Raw genomic sequence first — 15516 nt, 5'->3', positions numbered from 1 at the left:
ATGGGATCCATGAGCAGATAAGCTATGGGTGGTTTATGAGCAATAATAGACATCACCCTAGGCGGGAGGTCTCTTGCAATAGTCAGCTACCCGATGATTAAAACATGCTATAAAAAAGAGGCAGAAGCTCACGTGGGAGATTGTAATCAAGCTGTGAAATCTAATCCCTTAGGACCTCTGGAGACAGTAAAATAACTAACTGCATGGCCAGCGGTGATGGAGGCAATCACAACAATCAATTTTCATGTCAAATGCACCTTCCAGGCACATAGACACAGGAGAATCACACATTCCCAATTGCGGACCTGAAGCAGATCAATTTCTGCATGTAGAAATACAGATAAGTGATGCCGCGAATGTTGGCACAATTCTTTTGCTTTGGACAGATCAATCACAGAATTTCTACCGGTTTGCTTTTCGTTTTGTGGCGCATATTTTTATTTGACAACTAACAGCACCTTGGGCATAGAATCGGTAGATTGCAGTAACACGACACAAGCTGATTTACTTATTCAATCGACCTACTGTTCAGAGGTCTCCAATACGGTTGTACTGATGTTGCTACGTGGCACAAAGCAGTGCGCATCTGAATGTGAGGCTCACCTAAATTATCCAGATATTTTCAAATGTTAGTGTGAGACTCGCTACTCCTCTGTGCACTCTTCCTTCTACAACATCCAGCATTTGAACAAAGACCTAATAAAGTCCATATTCCTCAACAATTAAGTGGCACTAAGAAACAGGCTGAAGTATCACTTGACTACTTGCAAACCATCACCATTTTATCGCTTCCTACTCAGTATTTAATGTTGCAGTTTGTGCTTCGGCATACATAGCAGTATCAAAAGCTTTTGCATTGTGTACTTCTGATCATGTCTGCTTCAAATGTTTTTACTCATTTTTCCTTAAGTATACAATGATTGACTGTTTGAAGATAAAAGATGGAATATTGCGGACAGGTAAAAACCTTTGTCATATTGGTTCTGCAATGCCATTATCGCAGAAGCCTTTCATCTCATGGCATAATGGTTTGCACTGTGGTGGTCAACTCTGTTGACAAAGGCCAGTGCAGCTGAGAAGCACGATTCTGGTATGGTAGTCACGGTTACATTTTGTTGCAGAGGAAGGCAGTGGACTGAGAACGTGCACAATTCACTGGCCTTTTCTTTGGACCCTTTTCTTGTCCAGTTGAATATTTTTGTTTCTGCTCACCTCTTCCGACGAGCCTCCAGATGTCACCTCACCATCATCAGCGAATGTCTTTCAGTTACCAGTGTCAATTGTTCATATCTTGCTTGCAGGTGGATGTCCATGCAGTGAATGTAAGGGACGCCCAGGAGGTTGTGACCCAATGACCAGTTCACCGTACAGAAGATGTTTGAGAAAGAGCTGTAATCCATCAGATGAACATGGCCAAATCAATGCAGACGTCATTGGCTTGGCAATGTGTGTATGGTGATGGAATCAGAATGCTCCAATTAGTGTTGCATCTCCTAATGAGCCAACATCGAGTACCTCAACGAGCACACAGGAAGATATCGAAGAAAGCAGAGAGGGAAGCTGTAAGCTTATTTAACAGGGAGTCAAGCATGGGATGGGTCTTGTTATGCTCTTGGCGTAGCATAAGCGGCTTCCTTGATGTGCACTCTGACAAAGGAAGGTTCAGATGTGGAGATAACTTCAACACGTTTATTGAACTATTTACAATTCTCCTTCTCGGGTTCGTGATTACTGTTAATCCTTCTATAGCTACTCAGACTGACTAACCAGTCTGCTACAATCCACATGTGGGTGTGATCAACCCTGTGTCTGTACTCACTAAGCATCTCCACTGGAAAGAGGAAGATCATGTGTGCTGTGACCTTTATATATGGCTTGGTGCAATGCCCCCCTGTGGTAGTGTCACCTGTGTGTGTATCGTGAATGCCCATTGGTCGTGTCCTATCTAACTGACCTATTGGTTGAGTGTCTGTGTGTCATGTCTCTGGTGCTCCCTCTAGTATCTAGCTAGTCTACATGTATTTACATTAACCCCTTGTGTATTTACAGTGATGCATATCACCACAGGATGGTGGCATGAAAGCAGAAAGCTCAAAGAGTACTCAAGATTTGCGTCGGAAATTATGAGGGCAGAGGACCTGAACATGAAAAAGTGAAAGGAGGCAAGATAATAGATGGGCATCCAGGAGGGGTAGAAAGGAAATAAGTTAAAAGAAAGAGCACAAGTGGAAATCGATTGATTGGCTTAAGTATGGAGTGGCAGGGAAAATGTACATGCCAATGGAAACAGAGAGTGCACCTTACATAGGTCGACAGTTACAAAGAAATTTGGATAGAAGAAAACAAGATATTAAACGGTCAAAAATAAATAAATCGTAATAAGGGAAAGAAATACAGTCTGAAAATCAGAGAGGCCCCATAAGGAGGGCTGGAATCAACATTACTCTTCAAGCAAAGTCTGGAGTTCAAGTCTCGAAGAATGCACTGATGGAGGCTTTTACACGGGAATGATGATACAAGAGGCAGGCAGACCGAGTTGCTCTATTGGGGGACATCAAATCATCCAAAAGCAGTAAATGGTCAATCTTCTGAAAGAGGAGGTATCAGCTGTGGCTCAATTGGTAGCAGTCTCGCCCTTGAGTCAGATCAGTTTGGGTTTAAGTTCCACTCTAAAGGTCGAGGCTGACATACCTCAGTGCAGCACATGGCTAGATACAGCCCGAAGCTGAAAAACTAGTCAAACCAGGAGCTAGGTGCAGGCTCATCAGGGGACTAAAGCCTCTCAGTCACAGCAGTGATGGGGAACTGATGAAGGTGCCGTAAATATTTTGAAAGAACCACAAACCAGAGGCAGAATTTAGGGCTCATGATATTAACCAGTGGAGTTCAGAGCTGAACTGTTCTCTTCATGTCGAGGAGTTTGAAGCCAAGCTTGATAGATCTCAATCTATTCATATCTACAGGTTACAGATTTTAAAAAACAGCCAATATTGGATTGATGTAGAGTCCTACTTTATTCTGAAGTAGTCCAGTGCCAAAACATAGTGCAGGTGTCCAGTGAGTCCAGAAATGAGAGAAAATCTACAACCAAGGCAGGGATTCTCCCCTACCCGGCGTCAACCACTCTGGCGTTGGGTCTCCCCAAAGGTGCGGAATTCTCCGCACCTTTAAGGGCTAGGCCCGCGCCAGAGTGGCTCCCGCTCCGCCGGCCGACGCGAACGGCCTTTGGCACACCGCCAGCCGGGGCCGAAAGACCTTCGCCGGGCGGGCGGAAGTCCGCGCATGTGCCGGTGCGTCAGCGGCTGCTGACGTCATACCGGCGTATGCGCAGGGGAGGGGGTCTCTTCTGCCCCCGCCATGGTGAAGGCCATGGCGGGGCGGAAGAAAAAAAAAAAAGAGTGCCCCCATGGCAGGCCACCGTGGGGGCACCCCCCCGGGGTCAGACCGCCCCCCCCCCCCCAAAAGACCCCGGAGCCCGCCCGCACCGCCAATCCCGCCGGTACCAGAGGTGGTTTAAACCACGGCGGGGGGTTGGAGAATTCCGCCCCTGATCTTTTTCACACCTTTACCAGAGATCATAAGGTAGGTTGGGGCCATGGAGCTGGCTTTAACCAGTCAGGCTAACAGTTAACTGTAAATTTGAGTTAAAATGCAGCCACTGCATGAATGAAGGGAATTTAATCAGCAGAAGTGAGGATTAGAGGGTAGACCTTCTGAAGGGAGCAACAACTCCCAGAGTGACCAAACATCCCGGATTTTCTGGGACTTTCCTGTAATTCAGACTGTACATGCTGTAAACACCCACAAAGTACGATGGGAAAAGTAGCCAAATTTTGCACAGGCACAGGGACTGTGAAACAGTTACGGCTGTAGTTTAACAATCAGCCTCTTGAATAAGCAGTGTGTGATAAGGTGTATAATAATAATCCTTTTACTGTCACAAGTAGACTTACATTAACACTGCAATGAAGTTACTGTGAAAAGCCCCTAGTCAGCACATTCAGGCACCTGTTCAGGGACACAGAGTGGGAATTCAGATTTCTCAGCTGGTACGGGAATTGAACTCGTGCTGCTAGCTTTGTTCTCCATTACAAACCAGCTGTCTAGCCCACTGAGCTAAACCAGCCCCTGCTCAGGGCTGCTCGGTGAATACAGCTAAGAAGAACAAGGACAGCAGATGGATTCGGTTTTAACTAGTAATGGGCAAACCCGACGACCCTAGGTCATGGGTATACGTGACCAACAACTTTCTCGATGTTGAAAAAAGACAGATAAAAAGGGAAGGCTAGAAGCCTCCGTGGCGAGACCTGCAGGAACAACTATCATGAATGGACGCCTCGAGTCTGAGACTCAGAAAAGAAGTCCAACTTAGTAGGGAGACTGATCACTTCACCTTGCAATGGGTAATATTTGAGTGTAAGCCGTGAGTCTTGTGGTTCATTGTGATAAGTAATCAGTACTTTAACAAGTAGAATAAAGAGAAGTTCAGTGTTTATCTCGGGTTTTAAACATTAATAAGATTCAGTTGTATGAAATACCTTGTGTAAGCGATTCTTTGTCCGCCACATCAGTTGATACCTCATGTCTGAGGGAAACAATGCTGCAGGCAGCACAGTGGCACAAGTGATAGCACTGTGGCTTCACAGCGCCAGAGCCCCAGGTTCGATTCCCCACTGGGTCACTGTCTGTGTGGAGTCTGCACGTTCTCCCCGGGTCTGCGTGGGTTTCCTCCAGAGTCCAAAGTCCAAAGACACGGAGGTTAGGTGGATTGGCTATGGTAAATTGCCCTTAGCGATCAAAAAAGATTAGGAGGGGTTATTGGCTTACGGGGATAGGGTGGAAGTGAGGGCTTAAGTGGGTCGGTGCAGACTCGATGGGCCAAATGGCCTTCTTCTGCACTCTATGTTCTATCCCAGGTCAGGCCTTCCTGGATTTCGCATATTCGGGCACTGCAGATTCGCGGCCCATGTTTGGGGTTGTCCTGTGGGTTTCCGGGGAGTGGATTCAGCCAGTTGCGGAATTGGGGCAGGTGATTCAACCCCCCCTTCCACCCTGACACTCAGTTTGATCACATTTCCCCCCCCTTGCACTTACCCTCTCCAGCCCACCCGCCACGTACTCCCAAGGCTTTGCCAGCACCCACACACGTATCAAAGTGTCCTCCATTTTTCTCAAGTAAAGTTGGTCACCCTGACAACACCCCGACTGTGGGACTGGGCTGCTCATTGGAATCAGCCCCCCAATGACAGGCCGGCGGACCAAGGAAGCTCGAGGTTCCATACCCCAATGATGTGGTTGACGCCCGGCAATGAAAAGCTATAACCACGTCCAAAACAAATTCTGTGGAAGCTTTCCCTTCCGCATCTGTGGGCCAACTGGCTTTTGACCACTTTAATTGCTTTGTTGACTTCCCTGCGGTCAACCGAGTGTGTCTCCATGTCACGCTCGGCTCTCTGCCTCAGCAGCGATTGGACTTTACACCTCAGAAACTTTCCCACTGTCATAAGAACATAAGAAATAGGAGCAAGAGAAAGCCCTTTGGCCCCTTGAGTCTGCTTCATTATTCAATAAGATCATGACTGATCTGATTATGTGCTGGCTTCTTTCCTGCTTCACCCTCATAACCCTGGACCCCCTTGTAGTTAAAAGAGAAACCTGTTCAACTCAAACTTGAATATATTTGATGACCCAGTAAGTATGGAGGTGCCCAATTAGTATAAACCACCTTCCTGAAGGTTGCACCAGTAGGCACATCAAAAACATGGGTTGGGCTTGGACCCCCTATGTGTTCTGATATTGGGCTGCTAATGCCCACTGGATAATCCAGCCTGATGTCTGTAAATTAGATTGCCCACAATGCTGGAGCTTTCATTGGGTAGGATGAAAACATGAGTGTCTTCTGAACTGACCGGATTGAGTTAGTGTGAAATTCTCCACAAGGACAAGTGCATATTTTTGAGTTATAAATTATTTTATGGAGTATTAATTGAATAAGTTTCCATGACGTTCATTTCCTCGCCATTCTATTTAAAACTTAGTCATAAAGTAAATATCTTTTTGATGTTAGAATTGTTTCTGTCTATGGTTAAACTCAGTATGGCCGTCGTTTCAACTCACTTTGTAGAAATGTGGGAAACACTGAAAATAAAAGTTTTCGGGATTTGAATTTACCTTTGGAGTCAGGATCCTGGAGTCAGGATCAAATCCACACACAGTAGGTAATAGTTAGCAACAATGATTCATATAGGAGTGTCCAATTAGTGGCCACAGAATGCATTGACCATTCAATTAAGGAAGGGACAGCCAATAGGAGCCCCTCCGAAATGACACATCAGCAGTTCCCCACTGACCACAGTTGAAGGTGCTGATTCCTATGTGGAGAGAGGATGCCCCAAATGGAGACCATGATGTGGAGATGCCGGTGTTGGACTGGGGTGAGCACAGTAAGAAGTCCTACAACACCAGGTTAAAGTCCAACAGGTTTGTTTCAAGCACTAGCTTTCGGAGTACTGCTCCTTCCTCAGGTGAATGAAGAGGTATGTTCCAGAAACATATATATATATATATATATATATATATATATATAGACAAAGTCAAAGATGCCAAACAATGCTTTGAATGCGAGCATTTGCAGGTAATTATGTCTTTACAGATCCAGAGATAGGGGTAATCCCAGGTGAAAGAGGTGTGAATTGTCACAAGCCAGGACAGTTGGTCGGATTTTGCAAGTCCAGACCAGATGGTGGGGGATGAATGTAATGTGACATGAATCCAAGGACCTGGTTGAGGACGCACTCATGTGTGCGGAACTTGGCTATAAGTTTCTGCTCGGCGATTTTGTGTTGTTGCACGTCCTGAAGGCTGCCTTGGAGAACGCTTACCCAGAGATCAGAGGCTGAATGCATTTGACTGCTGAAGTGTTCCCCGACTGGAAGGGAACATTCCTGCCTGCCGATTGTCACGCGATGTCCGTTCATCCATTGTTGCAGCGCCTGCATGGTCTCACCAATGTACCATGCTTCAGGACATCCTTTCCTGCAGCGTTTGAGGTAGACAACATTCGTGGAGTTGCACGGTATGTACCACGTACCTGGTGGGTGGTGTTCTCACGTGTAATGATGGTACCATGTCGATCATCTGGCACGTCTTGCAGAGGTTGCCATGGCAGGGTTGTGAGGTGTCGTGGTCGCTGTTCTGAACGCTGGGTAGTTTTCTGCAAACAATGGTCTGTTTGAGGTTGCATGGTTGTTTGAAGGCAAGTACTGGGGGTATGGGGATGATCTTGGCAAGATGTTCACCTTCATTGATGACATGTTGAAGGCTGCAAAGAAGATGCTGTAGTTTCTCCGCTCCAGGGAAGTACTGGACGACGAAGGGTATTCTGTCAGTTGTGTCCCGTGTCTGTCTTCTGAGGAGGTCGGTGCGGTATTTTGCTGTGGCGCGTTGGAACTGTCGATCGATGAGTCGAGCGCCATATCCCGCTCGTACGAGGGCATCTTTGAACGTCTGTAGATGTCTCTTATGCTCCTCCTTGTCTGAGCAGATCCTGTGTATATGGAGGGCTTGTCCATAGGGGATGGCTTCTTTAATGTGTTTAGGGTGGAAGCTGGAGAAGTGGAGCATCGGGAGGTTATCCATGGGCTTGTGGTAAAGTGAACTGCTGAGGTGGCCATCCTTGATGGAGTTGAGTGTGTCCAAGAATGCAACTGATTTTGGAGAGTAGTCCATGGTGAGTCTGATGGTGGGATGGAACTTATTGATGCCATCGTATAGTCTTTTCAGTGATTCTTTGCCGTGGGTCCAAAGGAAAAGAATGTCATTGATGTATCTCGTGTATAACGTCTGTTGAAGGTCCTGTGGGTGAGGAGGTCTTGTTCAAACTTGTGCATGAAGATGTTGGCATATTGAGGTGCGAAGTTGGTCCCCATGGCTGTTCCGTGCGTCTGGATGAAGAACTTGTTGTCGAAGGTGAAGACGTGATCCAGAATGAAGCGAATGAGTTGCAGAATTGCGTCTGGAGATTGGCAGTTGTCGGTGTTGAGGACTGAGGCTGTTGCAGCAATGCCGTCGTTATGGGGGATGCTGGTGTAGAGTGCCGAGACGTCCATTGTGATGACGAATGTTCCTGGTTCAACTGGTCCATGGGTGCTGAGTTTCTGTAGTCCGTCGTGTCGTGACAGAAGTTGGGCGTTCCTTTTACAATGGGTTTCAAGATGCCCTCGATATAGCCAGAGAGGTTCTCATACAGGGTCCCATTGTCTGATACGATAGGTCGGCCTGGTGTGTTGGCCTTGTGTATTTTCGGGAGGCAGTAGAGATCTCCAAAGCGGGGAGTACGTGGGATGAGAGCACGTAGTGTGCTCTGAAGATCTGGATCCAAGGTCTTGATCAGTCTGTTGAGTTGGCGGGTGTGTTCCTTGGTCGGATCTGCAGGTAACTGTCTGTAGTGTTCCTGGTTGTGGAGTTGTCGGTACACTTCTTTGCAGTAGTCCGTTCTGTTCAGTACGATGGTGGCCCCTCCTTTGTCTGCTGGTTTGATGACGATGTTGCGGTTGGTCTTGAGAGCACGGATGGCGTTGCGCTGTGCTTGGATGACGTTCGGGGCTGTTTTGTGAATGCGACTGATGAATCTGGCATTGACATGACTCCTGACGGCTTGAGCATACATGTCGAGTCTAGGGCAACGGCCTTCTACAGGGTCCAATTCGACTCTTTCCTCTTCGGTTGCCGCACCGCAGATCAAATGGAGACTGTAGCGATATCATGGTTGTGCTGTAATTCACCGACTGACCAATAGGAGTCTTACTAGTACATAAGTGAATGTAAAGTCAGCTGACCAGACACTGGCTGGAGGAAGTAAAAGAGAGAGCTTGCATGTGCATATTTTGCTGTTGTTCATCTATTGTCTCGTGTAGTTTATCCCCAATTAATGTTAATAAATTGTTTATAACTTTCACTAAAAGTGTTTTTGTAATAAATCAGGCCATCCAACAAGAACATTAGAGGCAAACTCTGAGGATCAGCAAATAAAATTTACATTGATGAAGGCTATAGCCATCTTTCGGGCAGCCATTACAAGAAAGGACTTAAGGCAGTGATATAATGTAAAACGAGGTGGTAAAGTGAGGTACACCAAAATGAATTCTAACTCAGTGGCCACATCTGTGGCCCAATGGCCATGGCGGGGGCAGGGAGTGGGTGAAGGGTGCTCCACACCCTGCGACTGACACACTGGGAGATGCCATACTTAACTGACTATGTTGGCGGCATCCATCCACCAACTGTAAAATTCCAGTTGGCCTGGATAAGGGGCTTATTATGTGACTTAATTGGCTACCCACCACTTGCAGGCTGGTAGGTATTTCACACCCTGGACCCAGCTCTTTTCAAAATGACTCCAAATGTGGACTGTCATGTTAATCTCGCTGACCAGATGTGGGAAGTTCTGGGCCCACCTGCTTCAGATCTCAACCTTATTGGGCCGCAAATATCCCGCCCCACATGTCACAATTGTAACATCAGCTCTAGTTAATGCTTTGCTCGATTTGAACAATATTATGCAATAAGTACATTTCTTCATTACATTAGGGTCCAGCTGTGAAAGCAGAATAGTTGAGACACTGGGTTTGAAACTCAGAGGCTTAGGGTTCAAATTCAATCAAGGCAAACTGCGAAACTGAATTCCATATTTCTGGGCTGGAACCAAAAAATAACCCCAAACGTTTCCAGTTTATTGCAAAAAAGCAACATGTTTATTTGGTAATCCTTTCATTGTTCAGGTAAACGAGCTCATCACCAGTGTTCCCCCTCATCTGCTCAGGTATATGGTCACAGGTTAATCTGGGGCTCACCGCACAAACAGGCCACATGCAACCATCAAGCACAATCGCACAGCAATCTTAAAACGTGAGCATAGTGTAACCCCAACAGTTTTTCAACAGGAAAGATAACCTACAGACAACATGGTATGCCATTCCTACTCAGTTGGGTAATGATGTGACTCTGGTCCCACCTAATACGGTTGACTCTTTTGGCTGAATCACCGATCTTGGAAACTTTTCAGCCAGTGGTGCCAGATCCTATGCCACACTGTGAAGGATGTTCTTGCTCTAGAGGGAGTGCAGCAAATGTTTACCAGACTGATTCCTGAGATGGCGGGCCTGATATATGAGGAGTCAGTTAGGGTTGTATTCACTGGAGTTCAGAAGAATATGGGGGGACCTCACAGAAACCTATAAAATTTGATTCACGCTTGGGTCACTGTCTGTGCAGAGTCTGCACGTTCTCCCCGTGTCTGCGTGGGTTTCCTCCGGGTGCCCCGGTTTCCTCCCACAGTCCAAAGATGTGCAGGTTAGGTGGATTGGCCATGCTAAATTGCCCTTAGGTTAGATGGGGTTGCTGGATTATGGGGATAGGGTGGAGGTGTGGGCTTAAGTTGGATGTTCTTTCCAAGAGAGCCGGTGCAGACATGATGGGCCGAATGGCCTCCTTCTGCACTGTAAATTCTATGATTCTATGGCCAGACAGGGTAGATGCAAGAAGGATGTTCCCAGTGGTGGAGGTGTGCAGAACCAGGGGTCACAGTCTTAGGATATGGGGTAGGCCATTTAGAACAAAGATGAGAGAAATATCTTCACCCAGAGAGTGGTGAGCCTGTGGAATTTGTTTCTACAGAAAGTAGCTGAGGCCATAACATTGTGCGTTTGATTCTCCGTTCCTGCGTCTAAGAGGAAACGGAGGATCTGTGGAATTCCACGATGGAAAAATCAGCGCCAGACCCGCACCGATTCTGCTACCGGTGAGGGGCTAGTACCTGTGCCACATGAAACACTCATGGAATACACGTAAAACCGTGGGAGAATCACCAGGTCAGTGCTGGGCATGCGCATGTCGACAAGCTGCAGCCGCGTGAAGACTTAGACCCCCCCAGACACGCACCAATCGCACTAGAAAAGATGGCACCGGTTGTGCTGGACCGCATACCCATCCATCCCGACCCCACAACCCACTTCCCGAATACACCCCAGCCCTGGCAGAAGCACCCTGCCAGTGGCACGACTGTCGGCAAAGTATGGCGGTGCTGGACACTGTCCGTACGCTCTCTCTTTCTCTCCGCAGCCACCATGCCAGGCTCACGACTGTTGAGGCCACACGTGGTCCGCACCATTGTGAACTCGGCTCATCTGAGGTGGAGCATCGTGGGTGGGCCCGATAGTGAGATGCGAACGCAGTTGCCACTACATGCGTCGAGCATTGCAATGATGCCTATTTGGAGGGGATGGAGCATCACGATTCGGCGCCAAACTGGCAACTGCCGCGATTTTGGTGTCAGGAGCTATTCTGCACCCAATCGCCGCTCCCGATTTTGCCGTTGGGCAATGGAGAATCCCGCATTTATGTTTACAAAATGCATTTAAATCTAGCATTTGGATCTTGAAGGGCCAAATGACCTCCTCCTGCTTCTATGTTTCTATGTAAGATTGTGTTGCTCATATAAAACTGTAGCTAAGTAGCTTTTTAACAACCTCTATTGTATTCCCCCCCACTGCTGGGCGTGTTGCTGTCCTGCCGTCAGAGAAAATGCGTGAAAACCAATTGGGATTTTGGTTGATTTTTTCCAATTCCCCTCCCCACACCCTCATCCAAATCCACCACCAAATCCAAGACCTTCGGAAACTTCCCCCCTTACTATTCCCACAGGGTGGAGCTTAAGAACCACATTTGCCAGTCTTCCTCACACTCTAAGAACAAAGAAACATAAAATCTACTGCAAGCAAGACATTGTAAAGCAAAATAAGTCAAGTAACAGTGATTAGGTAGCTCCAAGTGTGAGATTTAAACTAATGTAGATTGTTGAAAGAAGGTTTACGTGGGATATGCATTAAAACTCTTCTTTCGGATCTGCTAATATACTGGTTTTCTAAACAGTATGAGGCAATTTCATCACTTGCAATTGTAGCCTTACAGCTAGCTCTCCTCACATCATTTCCAAATAGCGAAAATTACTATATATCTCCCAATCAGAAAGCTTACCTCCGTAAAGAAGCAATATGCTCATTTGACAATCCACCATTTTCTTCTTGTATTATGAGCAATTTCCCCCTCAGTTCAGACACTTTGACAGGAAAGCTTCTCAGAAAAATATCTTAAAAATGGAAGAAAAAAAGGATTTAAAACCACTGACTGTCCACAATTTATGAAACCCAATTTCATTAGGGCAGTCATACAAAATCTGTTTTCCAGTTATTTTCCAGTCTAACGGCATTCACCTTCTATGATTTGTGTCATTTCACTATCAAATTAATTTTATTTTTTTTACTCTAATCAATCTATTCTTTTGGTTGCTGCACCCAATAAAATTTGTTTTTACATTGTGCTCTTCTTTATCCTGCAGTGTTGCCACCATTCAAGGTGCATGGACATTTCTGTTGTTTGTGATTCACGCAAGGTTTAAAATATGCAGAAAGCTCCACTTAAACCTTCCACTTGAATTGTGCGTAATAGAGAAATTTCCATGTATCACCAAGTTACAAATTAATTGTGAGTGTGAAATCATTGCTTCTAGCTCTCACCGTGTAATTTAAAGGTACAGAAGATGCCTAAAATAGGTAATGATGGGCTGGAAAAACACATTGATGAGTTTTTTTTTTAACCCCCTCGCCAATTAAAGGCCCAAGTGGCTGCATTGTAGGCTTGTCAAAGCCAACATTCAACATAAATCAAGCCTGTAAGTGCCACCAACTAATGAACAATCACTTGCTCAGAATCTGTGGCCACCAGGTACAGCATAGCATAGATGCACTTAAAGGATGCTATACAAGCATGTGAGAGAGAAAGGGATAGAAGGTTAAGCTGATAGGGTTAGATGTAGTCAAATGGGAGGAGGCTTTTGTGATCAGGAATATATTGGAATGGACCAGTTGGATGAATGGCCTGTTTTTGTGTTCTACACTCAATGCCTCTCAATGATGGTGCCTAGGTCAATTAATCCTCCATGCTATGGTCGATGATTGGATTACTCACTTTATGAAAAAAAGAGATCCACAAGTAAAATCTAAAGCAATAATAATAGATAACACACAAGTTTTTTTCTTACATTTTACCCATTACTCCACCCATCACAGGCCTTTATAAGCGAAGGATCCAGGAGTGGGAGGTGCAGACAATACTAATCACTGGGGCCTGGATCTCTTCATTTCAAGGTTTCACCTTCTTTTTAAAATTCATGTTTAATGTTGGGCCAAAGTAGATCTCAGGCAGCTGCTACTGGGTTGCCTGTTGAAGGGGGAAATGAGAGACCTACAGGGAGTCTGATTGCTTTTTGGAGGGCTGGCAAAAGGGGTTATTTTTGCTCCAATAGAAATGGGAAGTGTTGAAAATGCTCATCCCAACTGGTCCATGACAATATATTTATCAGGTGAGAAAATACTTAAGTTTCAGTGCAAAGTGTAAATTTTCGGTTAACAAATCCCACTTGTGTGAAATAGAAATAATACTTTATTGCAGGTCAACTGTTGGCGCTAATTTACTGGAAGGCTTTGCCACTTTTAATCTTGGAAGTGAAATCAGGAATCATGTGCCAATAAAAGATCTCACTGCGAGTTCAAATATTCTAATTGCACAGAGGGTTGTATTTACAGTGCTTGTGAGATCTTTTGGATGTTGCTTTCCAGTATTGCGTACCTGATTCAAAGCAGCAGAGCTGATTGCATAATATGGATGACCAAGTTGTGTGTGAATGATTGACAAAGCCATTTATCACACTGAAAACTGAGCTTTCAATCGGCTTATAAATAGAAAAACAAGAAGCTTCGCTAAATCTATTTTAACGGTTTGATCCCACTGTGACAAAGGATGCGAGGGGGGTGGCGGGAGCTGAATGCAGTTGGAAGAGCAGAGCGGAGAGGTAGGGGTAGGGAGGGGTGGGTTAAGGGGCCCAGAAACAGGCAAAACACCAGGGCCCATGATCTCCCTCCTTGGCCCTGCATGAACTCCCCAGGCGAGATCCTTTGACTCCACACGCCAGCGGGATCTTCCAGTCCGGCCGGCCGCGCACCCCCGCCGCAAGTTTCACAGCAGCGTGGGGTGGAATCAATGGAAAGTACCATTGATAGTGATGGGACCAGAAAATTCCGCTGCCGGCCAACTGCGTGCCACCCCACCATCGTCAAGGTAGAGAATCTCGCCCCCTCCCTCCCCCCCACCTGCCAATGCCTCAAGATCAAAATTCCTGCTCATCTTTAAATCCCACCTTACCTTCTTGAATTTTGCTGCTATTGTAGTAAATATATATTTTTTTAATGGATTTGTAAGAGAAATCTTGCAAGAGATAAAACAGTTAGATGCCCCTTGCAAGGTGTCATAAGGTGTGGGAACTGAAATCAAGAAAACTAAAGATTTACGCATATATTGTGCTTTTCACAACCTCTTGATTTCCAAAGTTCTTTGTGGTTAATTAAGTATTTTTAGGTCTGGTTAATGTTGTAATTTAGGAAAGGAAGGCAGACAATAGGTGTACAAGATCTCACAAACAGCAATGTGATAATGACCAGTAGCCCTCGCCTTTACGACATTCAAGTTATGCCGAATGGCCCTGACAAAGTTTCTAAATTGACACTCCATGTTGAGTTTGCAATTTCGTTTTTCATATTACGACGTCATGCCAGCATTTTCAGACGTTCTGCGTTGCTCATGTCTATGACAGGACAGGTCAAACTGTCTTTATTAGGTTGGAAATGTGTGTTTTATTCTATTAAATTTCTTTGGCACAACCATCACATTTTTAATGCATTTATATGCTTATGTTGTATTTAATATGCGCTTAGACCTGCAGAAGTTCAAAGTTAAAAGGCAACTGACAATGATTGATGGCTTCATTATGACCCCCCACACTAACTGAGGAGCTTGTGCTAAGGCGTGCAGGCATCTAAAGTCACCTCAGAAACTTGGCAGGGCAAGAGTCAAGAGCATTTAACATGACCGTGCGCACTATGATTGATATCTGGCTTTGGTTCAGTAATGAACCCCCTATTTATAACATTGTTCCTATGGGAAAATCAGTTCAGATTTTTGGCGCTTCGAGATACAATGAGGTTTTCAGGAATCAACTGTGTCGTAAGTCTGAGGACTGCCTGTAATCTAGTTTTAGTAATATAAATATTGGTCATAGAGAATACTCCAGCTCTTCCTCTTGGCAAACTGCAGAACTGAAGGTCTCTGCTCTCACCCGCTCCCCCAACTCAACTGAGTTCTTGACCTCACCTATATTACTGTGCAGATACACTGAGTGAAGGACATGGATTTCCATGATACAGAGAGAAACAAGCTACTCTAAGTAGTTGTAAACTGGAGATTCCCAGCAAATGCCTGGGAGCAGAATGCCGTAATACAACTTTGTAATACAAAAGTGAAAAAACACAGAAAAATAGAAATGTTTCATATCTCTTCCAGAACAAGTAAGCAAGCAATAAAATAGAAAAATAGCTGTTAATATTGGTGAAATCTTAGATGTGAGAT

The 15516-nt window shown here is 45.5% G+C and overlaps 1 protein-coding gene across 1 annotated transcript in view; it reads right to left on the bottom strand.

Moving 5' to 3' along the window:
• LOC119969455 (protein diaphanous homolog 3) overlaps positions 1-15516 on the bottom strand; it is a 172319-nt gene that overhangs the window by 59257 nt on the left and 97546 nt on the right. The window contains exon 9 of the mRNA XM_038803100.1: positions 12034-12145. Coding sequence (XP_038659028.1) covers positions 12034-12145 — 112 coding nt within the window. The remainder of the gene's footprint in view (positions 1-12033; positions 12146-15516) is intronic.

This window comes from Scyliorhinus canicula, chromosome 7 (genome assembly GCF_902713615.1).
Source record: "Scyliorhinus canicula chromosome 7, sScyCan1.1, whole genome shotgun sequence".
In the NCBI taxonomy this organism is placed as follows: domain Eukaryota; kingdom Metazoa; phylum Chordata; class Chondrichthyes; order Carcharhiniformes; family Scyliorhinidae; genus Scyliorhinus; species Scyliorhinus canicula.
The sequence above is the reverse complement of the archived record's forward strand: the minus strand, read 5'-3'. Positions and strand labels throughout refer to the sequence as shown.